At 40.3% G+C, this 17,608-nt stretch overlaps 1 protein-coding gene across 3 annotated transcripts in view; it reads right to left on the bottom strand.

The window, feature by feature from the left end:
• Positions 1-17,608, bottom strand: part of map3k22 (mitogen-activated protein kinase kinase kinase 22) — a 108,527-nt gene that overhangs the window by 45,098 nt on the left and 45,821 nt on the right. For 2 of the 3 annotated variants that reach the window (XM_060899886.1, XM_060899884.1), the window contains exons 4-5: positions 16,763-16,878; positions 8,076-8,113 (exon numbers count right to left, since the gene is read on the bottom strand). In XM_060899886.1, coding sequence (XP_060755869.1) covers positions 8,076-8,113; positions 16,763-16,878 — 154 coding nt within the window. The remainder of the gene's footprint in view (positions 1-8,075; positions 8,114-16,762; positions 16,879-17,608) is intronic. The other variant, XM_060899885.1, reaches the window with a different exon arrangement.

Raw genomic sequence — 17,608 nt, forward strand, 5'->3', positions numbered from 1 at the left:
AACAGTGAAAAAAAAACGTTTAAAACTTCACTCATAAGACCTAAAGTTTGCTGCATGTGACGTCTTCTCAGGTCGGAAGTGATGCGAGTTATTTGCTACTAGCACACCATCTGTAGCTGACTAACTTAAAATGAACTAGCCTAGTTTTTCATAGTTAGCATTTCATTTCCTGTCAGTGAGTGCTCATGTTAAAGGTGCTGACTGCAAAGTCATCTGAAATTTTCAAATTTTTTTTTATTGTGCATGGCGTTTTCCTCTGTCTCGCAAAAACAATATCATGTGGACGAGATGTGATCATTTTGATGTCCTGAGGGTCGCTTTTCTTCATTTTGGGACTGTTTTCCTTCCTCTTGAGGTAAACAGTACGACCCTACGGAAACAGCCGAACGCAAGAAGCTTTAACTAATTAGCATAACTATGGAATTCCATCATGCCAAGATGGTGACGTGCAGAAAACATCATGACTCTGCATCGACCTCAGAGAGTTCCGAGTCGCAGGGACGTAATTTGTGGTTGACGTTCGTGAATAGATCCGTGAAACAAAAGACCAATACATCTTTTCTCTGTTACTGCTTTTGTGTTATCGTTTCTTTCTCTGTAAGATCAAAATATTAGGTGTTTAACTCCATACTCGCTACCGTGGAGTCGAGCTCATGCATTCTAAGGCTAAGATACATACCGTACATGTCAACCTATACGGAATGTCCGTATTTTATACGGATTTGATTCAATAAACGCAGTATACGGGCGTATAAATAAAGTTATACGGATTCTTTAAAAAAAACTTCAATATTTATTTCGAGCTATAATCAATTCCCACGATGATAAACGTACTGTACACCACAGACAGCCAGTAAAGAGTCTTATGAAATCGCGCGTTATCTTGTGGTAGCAAGACTTCGTTCCACTTTTGATCATGCGCACACCGCATTGCGAGAATCCCGCCAACCGTGAAGTCATAGACATATAAACATAGACGCCGCCTTCTGCGTAGAATCATACGTCATCCTCGCCGCCATATTGGATGGGGCAAAGTGGAGATTCTTCAGCCGTCTCTGGTATACAGTAGCCGAGAATAAAGATGCCTCATTCATGTGCTGCGTTTAACTGTACCAACAGGTTTACCGTCCAAACGAGATCACATGGGATTACCTTTCACAGGTGAGACTGGAAAAATACTTTGTATTCATTCTGAAGGTTTATTGTTATTAATATTGAATAAAAAGTAACTGGGATATATCATTGCTAATTATCATTCAAATTTTAGGTAAATTATTTTAATTTGCATCTTATACGGATTTTATAAGGGAAATACGGATTTTGGAGGTTGGTTATACAGGTTTGATTGACCAAAGGTTGACATGTATGAAGATAGCTAATCGCTAGTTAGAATGATTTAGCTATCTGTCCAGAAAAATGACACGCCATCTAACCTTACTCTATCTTGCAGTTGAACTCACTAGGCAGGCTTTCCTTTTCTGCTGGATTTTAGCTGGTGAGACAGCAGAGTCCGTCATGTCTGTCGACTTGTTTTGATTAGAAGTAGGTCAAACGCGGCCCAAGGTGGTCATGTGATATTGTTGCTCACTTGCTTTGGCAATCTCCGGAATCGTAAAATACGGGATGCTTTTAATCTCAGCAAAACATTTACACACAGGATACACAGAGTGTATGTGTGTGTATGTGTGTGTGTGTGTGTGTGTGTATATATATATATATATATATATATATATATATATATATATATATACACACACACACACACACACACACAGCAGCGAAACATCTCGAAACTCCAACAGCAATAGAAATAGAACATTTTGCCTAGAATTCAACTTTGCAGTCAGCACCTTTAAATAATCATGATCTTGGGGTTGTCGTGGCTCAGGTGGATAAGGCGCCATACCATAAATCCGGGGAGCTGGGTTCGATTCCGACCCAAGGTCATTTCCCGATCCCTCCCCGTCTCTCTCTCCCGCTCATTTCCTGTCTCTACACTCTCCTATCCAATAAAGGTGAAAAAAAGCCCAAAAAAAATCTAAAAAAAAAATTATAATAATAATCGTGATCTCAATATTAAAATAATTATGATTTCCTATAAGCCAAGCCACCCTAACAGCTTTCGTAACATCCTAATTAGCTACACCATATACATGATGCAGCTAAATATGGATGTTTTTAAAAGGTAGAACATTTCCCAATCCTGATCCAGATCTTGCAATGAATTAATGAAAGCAAAACTGGCGACATGGAAACACAGTACTACACGTGACATGATGTATTTAATGGTTAGCGTTTATGGCATGATGTTTATCAATATGTAAGGAATAAAACAGGATGGAGTGTGCAGTTACAGGACAATACATCGACAGCAAGGTGGTGTGATGCAGTCTGATGTAAAGCGAAGTTACAGTTTCCAAACAGAAGTTGATCATTTTTCCACAACAAGGTGTCGGTGCTAACCATTTTAGTGACATTTAGGACGGCATGGTGGTGCAGTGGTTAGTACTGTCGCCTCACAGCAAGAAGGTTCTGGGTTTGAACCAGAACCTCCTTGTGTCTGCGTAGGTTTCCTCCAGGTGCTCCAGTTTCCTCCGACAGCCTGGATCAGGGTAACTGGCTACTCTAAACTGCCCATACGTGTGAATGGCTGTTTGTCTCTGTGTTAGCCCTGTGATAGATTGGTGAACCCTGCCTCTCGCCCAAAGTCAACCAGGATTGGCTCTAGCTTCTCTCGCAATCCTTGCAGATAATATAGCATAGATAATGGATGAATGGATGGATGGATAGATAGATAGTTACAGTTAATGTGGAATATCGGCATCCGTTCCAGTTAGCAATTTCATTGTAGCATGTATAAACAGTCATTCCCTCACCAATCTCTCTTTTTCATTCACTTGAAATGAGTTTTTTTTTTTTAAATTCAGCTTAAGTTACTAAAAATTGTAAAACCGTAAACTACACTGTCTTGAAGACTTTCCCATGTTGGAAAACTTAAATACAGTAGGATACCAGTTTTTTAAACTAGCTTTACCTCTGACTCGTACAAAATGCTAACATTGGAGACTCCTTCCAGAAAGTTTCATTAAATAAAAAAAAAAAAAATCACACATTTTAAATCTGTTGATGCGGAAAAGTTGTGTTCAGTATATGTGAATTAGTTCATATTTAAAAAAAAAAAGAAAATTAATTACATATTAGAACAAGGGCATTATTCTAAGCCTTGTAGGTGGAGCTACTGTCAGATCTACCAATCAGATTTGAGAATTAAATGGCACCAAAGATTAAGCGCTTATCTGGTACTAGAGCAGTGTAAGGAAATGGATGAAAGAGAGAGAAAGAGGTCCTTCACTGTGTGTGAATTATGGATGCAACTCGAGAAGTGCTTGCTCAGCAGTTCAAGTTCTGCGCTAGTAGCCAGAATGCCGTGAGTTCAAATCCCAGGACTGCCAGAGATGCCCTTGACCTCCAAGCACTCAGGTCTATTCTTGCCTCACTTGTTTGCTACTCGGGATAAAAAGCTTCTACCGAACGTAAATGTAAAATGATTGTGTGCACATTTGGCACAAACAGCTGGAACGGACCTCTGTTTCAACACCAGCGTTCTTCACATCAGAGCCCACACAAAGGCAGATAGAGCTTCCTGAGAGGAAAGAGTTTAAAAAAAAAAGGGAAAGAAAAAAAAAAGCAGAGCTGTGTTGGCAGCGGCCTGTTTCCTGCGTACTACTAAAGTTCATCTCTGCTTTGTCTAACATATCCCACAATCCCTCAGCATCTCTTCTTATCTCTGGTGCTTTTAAATAACCCCAAACCTCCCACAGGGAACGTTCCTCAAAATCTTGCCACCAAATTAGCCACTGTTTACTGATCACATCTTGGCATCTCTACATCAAATGACCCTTAATCTCCATCTTAATGGCTGTGGCTTGGGCTCAAGGAGAGAGAAATTCTGGGAAAACGGTGCACTGGTGGCTGTCAGGTGAAATTTCTCTTTGTGCTGATTGGACATTAGATTTTAGTGTCTGCTCCTTCACTTCTCATGACGTTGTAGATGTGAGAGAAACGAATCCAAAGGTTCTTCTGAAGGCCAGAAAAAGATAGAGGAGAACTGTGGGCGGAAACAGAGCGCAGGGGAAAATATGGCTCGGAGAGAGACGAGAGGATGTACAGAACGAGATGGCTTTCCTTCCTCGATGCGCTTAGATAAGCAGAGGCTGGCATGGAGAGCGGCGCTCGCCTCCTTCCTGTCCCTCCGATTCAGCCGCTTATGGAGGAAAGAAAAAACTCAAGTGGCTCCAATTAGGGCACTTCTCTTGCCGAGCTGACACCAGCAGAGTCTATTGATGAGGCTCGACTGGATAACAGAGTGCTATCGTCAGAGTAACGTCTTAAACAGTGGAACTTTCCAGAACACTGACTAATCCTGTTAGAGTGCCAAGTTTTGGAGCAAGGCATCCTGAAAAGGCATTTTTCCTGTCAAGGCAATATGTGCTGTCAAATTGTGTTTGACAACAACAATTTTCCATTTACTTCAAATATAATTTTTCAGCCAAGATGTGTTTGGTGCCTTTAGTCGTCTTACGAATGACAGTCTACCTCGCCCATAATCCTGGCCGAATTTTCATACCTTTGTTTCAACAACACTGTTATGTTGCGTAATCTAACCTTTGAATCGATTAAGTCAAATATTTATCAGTTCAAGGCCATCTCGAGAATCACTGACAGTCTTCTCATATTTTCAGTGCCAAGTCAACACGAAGACATTTTGTATAACCTTTTTTAAGCAATATTTTCCGATCTAAGAGTGCCAATAATTCTGGTGGTGTTGTAATACTTGAGTGTGATCTCAAAACCACTTTTCGAAGGTCTCCGAGTCGCCCACGTTTTTACTCGGTCTTGTCTCGGTCATAGAAGACTCGAGATTTTATTTCAAGACCTGTCGAGACCACGACTGTCCGGATTTCACTAAATTGCTTGTGTATTGCCTGATTTATTCGTTAAAGCAGATATGCAGAACCTTTATTTTTAAATACATTTCTGAGTGGATAGTATCTCCATCCTTAACTCTTACATGCTGCATAAATGGGAATTTTAAAAAATATTTTTGAGAGTTAAAATCGTCTGCAAAGTTGGCATTCGAGCTGCCCCGCTGAGCCAGCCAGCCCTGAGCGCGTGACGTCACAGCAGGAACCGGTTTTAAGGCCGAGGCCTTTGACAGCTATAGACCAAAGTCATATAAATAAAAATTTATGGTGAAAGTAAGAAATACCGTTACCGACTCGCTCAACTAAGACTGATTTGACTTCATTGATTGTGGGTTGACTCTCATTAAAACAGGATGGGTGTTATAACTTATGCAACATACATCTACATGCATGCATTTTCACTGATAAAACGTAAAAGGCTAATTAAATAATCAGATGAACTGAGACAATCACATTCTGAAGCAAATTAAATTATCTTATACTGGTTACTTAAACACACAATACAAGTTACATGTATTAATCTAAATACAGGTAAACAATGTGTTGTTTTTGCTGTTTTTTTTATCCAAATGAGAGTCGGAGCTTACCCGTCTGTGTTCTCGCTTCTTGAAGGCCAATCTTGTGGCCGATTGTTTTGAAACAATCTGACTTTCAGTTGTTCATTCAGTTCTCCGTTCATTCGCTTCTTCCACGTAAGGGTGAGATGGCAGCAATATCCAGTGAAGCAATCAGACGGCTGCTCCACTCATTCTCCATTTTCTCCATACTGAGTACTCCGCCATTACTGCTCGGCTCAGGCAATTACTAAAACCCAGGACGGAACGGGACGTCACCGGTTTTAGCAACAACCGCGGGGAGGTCACTGCCCGAGCGATATGTTCCATCCCATTCTTTCCAGGGTTTTAGCAACAACCCTCGGCTCACACTCCGGGAGGACTGGTGCAACTGAACTTTTCTTTTTAAAAAAATTAAAAAATGCTTTCCTTTTCTTGTTTTCTTTTCCTTTAATTGTTGATACTGCACCCTCTTTCAATACAGGCTTATAGCCAACGCTCCTCAACAGATCAGAGGTTTTGTACAAGTCTTCAGTAAAATACGCAGAGCAGAGGAGAGACCACTTCGTAGGCGCCCAATGTGCCCGTGAATTTCTCGCAAAATGCGTCCAAATCTTTGCAGTTTGAACATTCTTGGGCCATGAATGCAGCATAAATCCACCTTCTGTCGTGTTGCTGCACCCACCAGCAACACATCTACGTGGCATGGTGATAAATTAGCTCAAAATGGAGGATCGGAGTTGCAGTCAGCTCTGTGTTTTAGTATAGCGGAAATGGCGATGAGACCGATAGACTTCCTGCTGTGACGTTACAGACGCCAAGGTCATTCACTCAGACCGCTACCTATATAGATCACTTTAATTGTAAAAATTACAATATTAGATTTATTGTTAATGCTTAAAACTGTTCCTGTGCCATTCTTGAGGTCTCAAGGCATTTATAAACAAAAGTGAGGCCATGGCTCTGCGTATATGCTTTAATGTCGTAACTGTGATTGGATGTAAAACTTCCTGCTTCAAATGCAACCAATAATGTGATTCTTCGCTAATTCTAAATTTTTCTTCCTGTTCACAATGGTCACCCCCTCTCCGACCCCCACTTCATATGCACTGGTCTGGTCCTGGATCAACCTCCCCCTGCCTTGGTCTTGGTCTTGACTTGATCTCATCCCCTCAAAGTCTTGGTCTTGTCTCAGTCACGATAGACTTTGGTCTTGGTCATGACTTGGTCTCGGTTTGGGTGGTCTTGACTACAACACTAAATTGTGGAGCTGACTGTTTTCTCATTCACGTATAATTCTTACTTCAAACTTTGAGAGGCGGAGCCAAATTGCACCAAAATCCTAAAGCACCCCAGCAAATCCGTGTGAAGAACTGAAGGACTTTGGGTGAGCATTAAACGTTGTAGCTCCAGTACAAAATGAAGAAGAAGAAGAAGAAAAAAAACCACAGACAGACAGACAGACAGACAGACAGACAGACAGACAGACAGCAAAGCCCTTGGATGACTGATTCGATCTCCAGTGAGTGAAAACAATCTGGTTAATTTGATATTACAAACTATTCTTTTAGTTACCGTATATATTGAAACACACTCTCACTCACTCACTCACTCACTCACTCTAATACATATATGGTAATATGGTCTCACAGGTCAAGATTATATCCTAGTAACTGGAAGATTGCGAGTTGTAAACCTCAAAGTCTCACAAAGATCCAGTGCACTGTGCCATTTTTTTTTTCCTTTGGAAAAAGGATGCCAATAATTATAATTCTGGACAGCACCATCTATATCTATATTTCAACACTATCTATATTTATTCCTAAGTAAAGTCAGCACAAGTCCCTTTCTGGAGGAGATTATTCATCTTTCTCTAATTGGCTGTTCCACAAAAGAACATTAACATCAACAGTCAGAGGAAAAAAAAAAAAAAACCCAAAATAAAACACTTTTTCTTCCAATTAGAGAAGTTAGAGCTGCACTCTGCATGTGTGTTATCTTTAAAGCACCAAGAGAGAAAGCTGAGGTTTTTGGGAAACGTTCAGAATACAGTGTAGATTTTCCCAGCATGCACTCGTCCTAAAGCGTCTGATCCACCATCCAATTTTCCCAAATCGAAGATGTTTTCTGAGATGTGGATTTGCCCAAACTTTGATCTGCGTTATTATAAAACAAGTCCCGAGGGAGGGTTTTTTTTTTTTTTGGCTTTTCCGTAGCATGTTGTTTTTGTCTTTGGCATCTTTTTCATTTGGGAGAAAATGAGACAAACTGTGCGTGTGGGCGAATGGCTCAACTACAGGCCTCTGAGAATTAATCTGGGATGTGTCACTGAGCTCAAATATTGGCTCCCTCTCCCTCTAAACTGGGCTGGTTTGGTGAAAACACAAAGAAAAAGCTAAATGTCAAAGCGCTCTAGGAACATTTTTGTTGGCAGAACGTCAGGTTTACCCCCTCACATTTTCCCCCCTGTAGTCCGGAAAAGCCAGTGCCTGCCTGGTGAGGATGTGTGGAAAGAAACGAATGGGCTCTGACTCACCGTTTCTCTCGCTCATGCTCCAGCTTCACGCGCAAATCCTGAAAACAAAAAAAACAAAAAAATAAAAACGCCGGACAGAATGAGTGAAAAACAAGGAATGATATCTATCTAGCTATTCCAAGAAAAAGTGCGTGAACATTTGTTGATTTTACACAATAGGTTAAGTAGTTGTTTTGTTTTTTAATAATTGCATCATATATTCATTAGGGATGCATCTAGACTACTTCTGTAGCAGAAAGCAGAAGTGTAAAATTCTTCGTCATGTTCAATCCTACCCCCTAAACTGGTGTCATGATAAACAACTAACCATATCAGAACCCTTGATCCGGAAAAGTCAGAAGATGATTAATTTTCTGATGGAACTTCTGATATAGTTCCAGCTCATGCTGTCGTTTCGTGTTAATACATTATTGTTTCTATATTCACAGCTGACACACATGGACTTACTGCGTATAGCAGATGGTTGCCGAAAATAGATTTTAAAAAACCCTGCTAGCTACGATGACAAATGATGAGAGGAACTAACTTGCTTCGTGGACAGGCCACAGCATTATACGTGACTATAAATGGATAACAACAAGCATGACGTCCTTTGACAAATTTTAAAAAAAAAAGAGAAATTTCTCTGGTGGAGAGGAACAAACCACTTTGGGATGTGTTATTATTGGAAAATAATTAACTTCAGCATGGTAACAGGTGGTGAATCAGCTTCACCACACCAGCCTGTCGTTGATTATTTTTCTATAACAGCACACCGTGTCTCCAAAGTGCTTTATTTCCTACATCCTGAGCAAATTATTATAATAATAATAATAATACTAATTGGTGTATTTCTACTCCTTAAACAACCCAAAATAATGTTTTTGGGCTTTTTTATTTTTTTAACCAGCAAAGTTAAAATTCTTTGTTCATTTGTAAAGCTATGCCAGGAGTTGGAGTTAATTAGCTTACCAAGATGGCATGTTCTGCATCGGGGGGCAAAAGAAAAAGGTGTTCTGTGTGCATTTTTTTTTTTCCCCAAAGCATTTCATTTGGCTCTCGGCTCTTGATTGAGGAAGTAGGTGCTGAGGTAATGCAAGATGCAAGAGAATGAGGAAAGGCTCGCCCATAGAAGGTAATGTTGCTCAGTGCGCGTGTCGTTCTTCGTATTTTCACACCCACACGGCACAGACTCTTCCACTTAAAAGGCAGTTACAAGACCTGACGTTGTAATGGTGCCATATTACTGTGGACATGCTGTTCTGTTCAGCGCCACTTTCAGCTTTTTTGGATTTGCATTTTTGCTGCCTCGTTCCTGAGGGTCACTGCGGGACTTCAAAAATTGTGCGCGCGTGCGTGTGTACAGAATTTTTGCAAGCCATTTATCCTGCAGCTTCCTGTGTGGAGAGATTACGCAGCAAAAATAACAATGATGAAACAGTACTTGCAAGTGGTACTTCAAACAAACACGCAGCAGGATGTAAAAATGGCCCAATCTTAGACGTGTCCTGTTCAAATCTGCATCCAGAATGCACTTGCTTCCGCAGAAACACATTATACATTCACAACAGATGAAAGCTACCATCCATGTGGTATCAACTTAGAAAATGGCAGCTGGAAGAGCTTAAACCCCTCACACTCAAAGAGCCACAGTTACAGCCTTGTTCAAGACCCTTAACCACTCACAACTATATCTCACTTTGGATTAAAGTATCAAGTGCAGTTGCATGCTGGCTAAAGCCTCCGTTCAGACTACTGTACATGTCCTTGTTGACCAAATCCATACGAGAACATGTGAGAAATATTAAAGAATGTACCAAAAGTATTGACATGCATATAATTATGGTGTTCTGGTTGACTTCCAGTTGGCTGAACACCGGTGCGTTTGGTTGCGCTGCTCAATAGGACCGTCCTTCACTTGTTTTTACCGAATACCATCTCAAATTAAAATCATGGTCAACCTCAAAACACTGTTGTGGACCCCACTCGATATCATGCTGTCCTCCAGTACCATTACACCAACTGAGACACTCACCGGCTGAACTACACCGATTTTGGTCACACTATGAACGTCCGAGGATCTTCAGTTCCATTGAGATATTCTTCTTTGGTCTCCAAGGTACATCCATCGCGGATCTACAGGTTTGGTAGTGGCAATGCTGGGACTGTCTGCTCCATCTGGTCTGCAGGTTCACGTCACCTAAAGAGTTCTGACCGGTGTGTAGAAAGGTGTGCTAGAAATCAGCTGTATACACGCACACGACTTGTCATACAGTGGTGCTTGAAAGTTTGTGAACCCTTTAGAATTTTCTATATTTCTGCATAAATATGACCTAAAACAACATCAGATTTTCACACAAGTCCTAAAAGTAGATAAAGAGAACCCAGTTAAACAAATGAGACAAAAATATTATATTTGGTCATTTATTTATTGAGGAAAATGATCCAATATTACATTTCTGTGAGTGGCAAAAGTATGTGGACCTTTGCTTGCAGTATCTGGTGTGACCCCTTTGTGCAGCAATAACTGCAACTAAACATTTCCGGTAACTGTTGATCAGTCCTGCACACCGGCTTGGAGGAATTTTAGCCCATTCCTCCATACAGAACAACTTCAATTCTGGGATGTTGGTGGGTTTCCTCACACGAACTGCTCGCTTCAGGTCCTTCCACAACATTTCCATTGGATTAAGGTCAGGACTTTGACTTGGCCATTCCAAAACATTAACTTTATTCTTCTTTAACCATTCTTTGGTAGAATGACTTGTGTGCTTAGGGTCGTTGTCTTGTTGCATGACCCACCTTCTCTTGAGATTCAGTTCATGGACAGATGTCCTGACATTTTCCTTTAGAATTCGCTGGTATAATTCAGAATTCATTGTTCCATCAATGACGGCAAGCCGTCCTGGCCCAGATGCAGCAAAACAGGCCCAAACCATGATACTACCACCACCATGTTTCACAGATGGGATAAGGTTCTTATGGTGGAACGCAGTGTTTTCCTTTCTCCAAACATAACGCTTCTCATTTAAACCAAAAAGTTCTATTTTGGTCTCATCCATCCACAAAACATTTTTCCAATAGCCTTCTGGCTTGTCCATGTGATCGTTAGCAAACTGCAGATGAGCAGCAATGTTCTTTTTGGAGAGCAGTGGCTTTCTCCTTGCAACCCTGCCATGCACACCATTGTTGTTCAGTGTTCTGCTGATGGTGGACTCATGAACATTAACATTAGCCAATGTGAGAGAGGCCTTCAGTTGCTTAGAAGTTACCCTGGGGTCCTTTGTGAACTCGCTGACTATTACATGCTTTGCTCTTGGAGTGATCTTTGTTGGTCGACCACTCCTGTGGAGGGTAACAATGGTGTTGAATTTCCTCCATTTGTACACAATCTGTCTGACTGTGGATTGGTGGAGTCCAAACTCTTTAGAGATGGTTTTGTAACCTTTTCCAGCCTGATACGAATCAACAACGCTTTTTCCGAGGTCCTCAGAAATCTCCTTTGTTCGTGCCATCATACACTTCCACAAACATGTGTTGTGAAGATCAGACTTTGATAAATCCCTGTTCTTTAAATAAAACAGGGTGCCCACTCACACCTGATTGTCATCCCATTGATTGAAAACATCTGACTCTAATTTCACCTTCAAATTAATTGCAAATCCGAGAGGTTCACATACTTTTGCCACTCACAGATATGTAATATTAGATCATTTTCCTCAATAAATAAATAACCAAGTATAATATTTTTGTCTCATTTGTTTAACTGGGTTCTCTTTATCTACTTTTAGGACTTGTGTGAAAATCTGATGATGTTTTAGGTCATATTTATACAGAAATATAGAAAATTCTAAAGGGTTCACAAACTTTCAAGCACCACTGTAAAGGCCTCTGCATGCTCTTGCAACAAGGCTTTTGCAGATAGCTTTTCGCAGACAGTTGTAATTTATCGTTGAGCGGGGAGTAATAGGCGTGCGCGATGTTATTCACCGCCACAACGCAAGGGGGCACGAAGTCGCGAAATCGCTAGGAGTAGTTGGTGGGTGTGGTTAGTGGAGTGTTTATCCTCCGGTTACTTATAATGACTAGAACTGGAGTCGTATAGATGTACGTACTTCCTCACTTCCTCGATCAACCGCTCTTCGTGCTGCTCCATCTTCGCTCGTGTTTTTAAAAATGGCGGTCGTGAAAACAAACCAAACCGGGAAAGTAGGGAAGCGGAAGTACGTGTACAGCGGATGTAGAGTGGACCAATCACAGCCCTCTTGTCTGCGAGGCTGTCTGCGAGGCTGTCTGCGGTGGTCACAATTTTTGGGAGGTGTGCGCAGAGCGTCTGCAAAGGGGGGGGGCTTCGCAGACGCCATCTGCGACGCCATCTGCGAGGACTGGGTTGTCAGCATAAATTGGCCTCAAGTCCATCTGATCTATCACCAACAAATCCTGTCTGATCGACGACGACTTCACAGATCGACTTCAAACTGATCTGATGGAAACCTGGAAGCCACAGAATGATCTAGAGCTAAATTCAGCAGGATTTGTTCCAGGAGAGGCGACTAACCTTAACCACAACAAACTTATTCACCCACTTCATTTCATTCAGACAAATGTCCAAAGTCCACTGAACATGTCACACCATTGCTGATTCACCTACAGTCTTCAACAGCAGGACTACTGACACTACCAGCCATCACTCTCTGCACAGTGGGTGCCAGAACTTTTTCATATACTGCATGGAAACTTTGGAACTCACTTCCCTCTCACATCCACATAGTGGACTCTGTTACAGAATCCAAAACAGCTCTTAAAACCCATCCTTTTAAACTAGCTTACTCACTTCACGCACTGCAGTGTATTCTACTATCCTGATTTTAACTCAATGCACATTTATGCTTTGTTGCTTATTGCAGGTTTTATTACTGATTTTATGTGACTTCGAGGTCCATGAAAACTTTACTTCTAAAAACTTTGTGATAAATTACATAGTAAGCTGTTCACAAATCTAAAAACAACATGTAGAAATTTAGGCTACATCCACATGACAACGGCAACGAGATTTTATTAAAAAAAATATCGCGTCCACATGGGCAACGGATCAGTAAAATATCAGGTACATATGGCAACGCAACGCTTGCTGAAAACGATGCAATACACATGCCACACCTCTACATGCGCTGTAAGACGGTCCCATCGGAGACACCAGAACAATAGAAGAAGTAGGACGCATGCGCATAAACCCCTTCCTCTACCCGGCGTGAAGCACTCACAGGAACAAGCACACAACAACAAGAAGAAGATGGCTGCGACTATGCGAGGAAATCGTGCCTTCTGTGTGTACAAATTAGTTTTATTAGTGTGCATAGTTTTATATAACTTAATTTTCTTATTGTGTGTGAACATTTTGAAAAGCATTTTTATATAATTTATATAACTTTTTATATCGTGTGTGAACATTTTGAAAAGCAGTCTTATCCAATAAAAAAAAGAAATTCAAGAAATGGTTCAGTTACTTGTTTATTTAAAAGAAAAGCTGTATGCAAAAGTGAATGCAATGCAGTGGTTCATACAAAACAGCGAGAGTGCTGCTTGTTCTAGTCATGTGGTTGTGACGTCATCGTAAACAAATCCGTTCTACTCATCCAGACGACTTCGCAATGGCTCCGTTGCCAGATTTTTCCACTCTGGAACCCGTTCTCGTTTTGGGGCACCCAAAACGCCGGTGCCGTGTGGACGCCAGGCCGAAACGATAAACAATTTTATCAGATTCACCTGAATCCGTCGCCGTGTGGACAGCCTCTTCGTTGATGAGAAATTGCATTGTCAAATGTTTGTCCAGATAAACAGTAAAATGTTTGCTAATTAAACAAATTACACTGTAAAAGACTGGCGGATGGTCGTAGAGCTGAATCGTGAAATGCTCATTGATGAAATGTTCGCAGTTGACGTGCAACACAGGAAAAAAGATCCTTAATGGACTGCACCAAGTAGCCATTTTCAATGCTAATGGTACTCCAAAAACAACCCACAACAATCTGTCGACGTTCTAGGCTGTAGCTCTTAAATTGCAACGCGGGATTGAAATATTTTGTCAAAGTAGCTGTATTTTAACTAATTTTGATCAATCCATTCTGTTTGCGTATGGTTACTCTGTTTGTTTATTTGCAAGGTGGCCACGAAGGAAAGAAAATATCAGACATAGTGTGTTGAAAATGTCCATGTATGACACGTGGATGTAGAAAAAGTTCAAGCTGTGTTTGGAAGGGATCACGAACTATGAATTTGTGGAGGTTTTGCTGCACAAAGGGCTAACAGAGTAGCGACAATGTGCTTTCAAAACGCAGGTAAAAAACAAACAAACAATGAATTGGATTATGGGAAGGGTGAGCCAGCCCCTTTAATCTTCAGCCAGTTGGATCCTGCATCAATTATAATTTGGTTGGATTAAAATTTTTTTTTTTAAAGCATAACTCAAACTAGAACAATACTCGGTAGCGTGTGTACCTCCGCTAAGCCACGTAAAAACAAAATAAAAAATCAATTGAACCATGGATAACAGTAAAGCTGTACACCAAATTTAATCAGAATCCATTCACTACTTTCTGAGTTATGTTGGGAACAAACAAAAAAAATCCTGGCTCCGCATACACATCTGGATCAAGGATGCACATACATATTCGGATTTGTAACAAAACCTAAATCAATTGTTCCTTGACTCATGGCTCATCTTTCCTCAAAATTTCATTAAAATAAATGTTCGCTACTTGTTGAGTTACATTGGGAACAGACAAACTAACAAACACAGGCGAAAACATAACCTCCTCCAACAAAGTTGGTGGAGGTAATGAGTAAATGTACTGGATTAAAATTGGAGCTTGAATTGATGTTGGCTAACTAGTTAGTATGAGTTAAAGCCAGACTGCCTTTCAGATTTTTCAAGTTTAGGTCATAAAAAGAATTTCCCTCGACACCCAATTATTTTTGTTTGGTGGACCAAAAGCTACTGACTTTGAATCACAGACTTCCAATTTTATTAGGTTTAAAAAAAAAAAAGAACAATTAATGAATTTATCTCCACTTGGCCCTAAATTCTCTGCTATTTTTTCCTGCTTCACCATGACCCAATTCAAGATACTACGTCATGCATCACGTGGTGGGCTTTCCCTGTTTGCGCAAGGCATTGTGGGATACAAATTTGAAACAGGAGAGAAAAATGGAGGATGTCAGTGTGCAAATGAAATGTGAAAGACTGACTACAGTAATGGAAAGCGAGAAGAAATACATGTTATTTACCAGCTGGGAGGTCCATATCGTGAAATACCATGACCGAGGTCTTGAAAGTACTGACCGAGGTCACGATATTTCACCATACGGACCGACCTTAAGCTGGTAAATAATATATATATATATATATATATATATATATATATATATATATATATATATATATATATATATATATTTTTTCTTTACCAAATTCTAACAGAAAACGAGAGCGCCCGAAAGGGAAAACGGAGCCGAGCCGCCATTTTGAATCCTCATTCACGGCTGTAATGCAAATGGCTTCCTCCTCGGTATACAAGTGCACTTCCATGGCAGGAAAAAAAACTACATTTTGCCGCCTATGTAGTCCCCTATTTATACAAAATTGAGTCATTCAGGATTCAGCCATGTTTTTGCTCGGTGTTAGCAACAGTTTTTATCTTTCTCCTGAAATGTTTTCTTTTATTTCTTCTTCCTCAGGGTAGTAAAACTTGCTTTCGCTGTGAACACTGTCGTTATCGCTATCCATGATGTAAAATTAATGCTATTCTCCTGAGAAATGCTGGAAAAATTTAAGATTTTTGATAATCTTATAAATAAATCTTATAAAAAAAAAGATAACTGTTGACCAAAAAATGCTACTATGTTTGTTGTTGTGAACGAGCGAGTCGCCAGAGGTCCATAACCGGGGTCCCTATCGTAGGATACGGACCCGCTTGCCAGCCAATCAGAATGCAGGATTTGATGGAAACCGGACCGCGAAAAAAAAAAGATGTTGTGAAGGAAAGGAAACGCAGGACCAAACTAATAAATATCGGCGGTCAGCGAGCACCTCGGTGTGATCAGCTGTTCGTTTAGCGACAGAATGATGGAACTGTCAGTGCACGCTCAAAGGTAAACCTGCGCATGCGCACACGGACTTCCTCTGTCTGCACGACGCGAGCGATTTCATGCACATTATTTGTTTTAATCCCTTCAAATTAAATAACTTCCCAGTCACAGAATGGCCTGATATTTTGTGAGATAATACAGAAATAAACATACATCACAATGACCACATTTCAGAAGGAACTAAATTTCACCGATTTTATGAAATCGAAAGACTGTCTAGCTTTAAATCAGACCTCTTACTAACATAACTAACTGCTAGCTAACTTACTGTATCTTCCGATATCTACACGAACATTAAGCAAAACACTAACTACCCTAGAGCTGGCTAAAGTGTTCCCGAGATATTGTTAAATTTCTTTGTGTGCTGTCTTTCCATAATTTTCTTTCAAACTGGATTGCAAAAAAATAAATAAATAAATTTTTGGTATGTTTTAGCTCGATAACAGTTTAGTTACATTATACCGTATTCTAATTGTGAAAGAGCAATTAACTTTTGGGATCCGGCTAGATGCTGCTAATAAAGTGCGAGTAATGTTTGTGTAGTAATTAATCCCAGGTACCTGTCTGTAGCTGGAGGTCCTGCTCTTGGGTTTGTGGCTGGTGCTGCTGTTGAGCTGGTAACAGCAGCGCAGGGCTGCCAGGTCCTGCATGATAGAGTTAAGAGCCTCCTCATCATCTGTAACACACACACACACACACACACACACACACACACACACACACACACACAGTGTTAGTACCATACAAACCACCATCAGTGTGCACGGTCAAGTGGTCCTGTTGGAAAACAGACATAGTCTTTCTGGACCTGAACAGAATGTAATATTTAATTTATATATATATATATATATATATATATATATATATATATATATATATATATATATAAAAACAGGATAAAGCGGCTAGAGATAATGAGATGATATATAGTGCCAGGGGCATCATTTATAAATCATCTTAAATCATCCGCCCCAAATATAGTCAGTGTACAGACAGGAAATGTGGCGCACAAGAAACAAGAACCTATTTGGCAGGTGAAGTAATTAGTTTTATGCAATTTTATAGTAAAATAGCAAGTGCAAAAAAAAAAAAAAAGTGTTAATATTCCTTTTGGAAGAATATAAAATTGATATCATAATTAGTGATTAACAATATAGTCACATCCAAATTAGTAAAAATTGGTTTGAAAGAATCTGTCCATCTAGCCATCCCTTCATCCATCCCTCCCTCCCTCCAACCATCTATCCATCCATCCCTCCCACCCTCCATCCAGTCCTCTATACATACATACAGTCCTCTATACATACATCCCTCCATCTCTCCATCCATCCATACCATCCTCTATCCATACATCTTCATCGATCCATACTTCCCTCCATACATACATCTCTCCAACCATACATATA

Source organism: Neoarius graeffei, chromosome 19 (genome assembly GCF_027579695.1).
Source record: "Neoarius graeffei isolate fNeoGra1 chromosome 19, fNeoGra1.pri, whole genome shotgun sequence".
Taxonomy (NCBI): domain Eukaryota; kingdom Metazoa; phylum Chordata; class Actinopteri; order Siluriformes; family Ariidae; genus Neoarius; species Neoarius graeffei.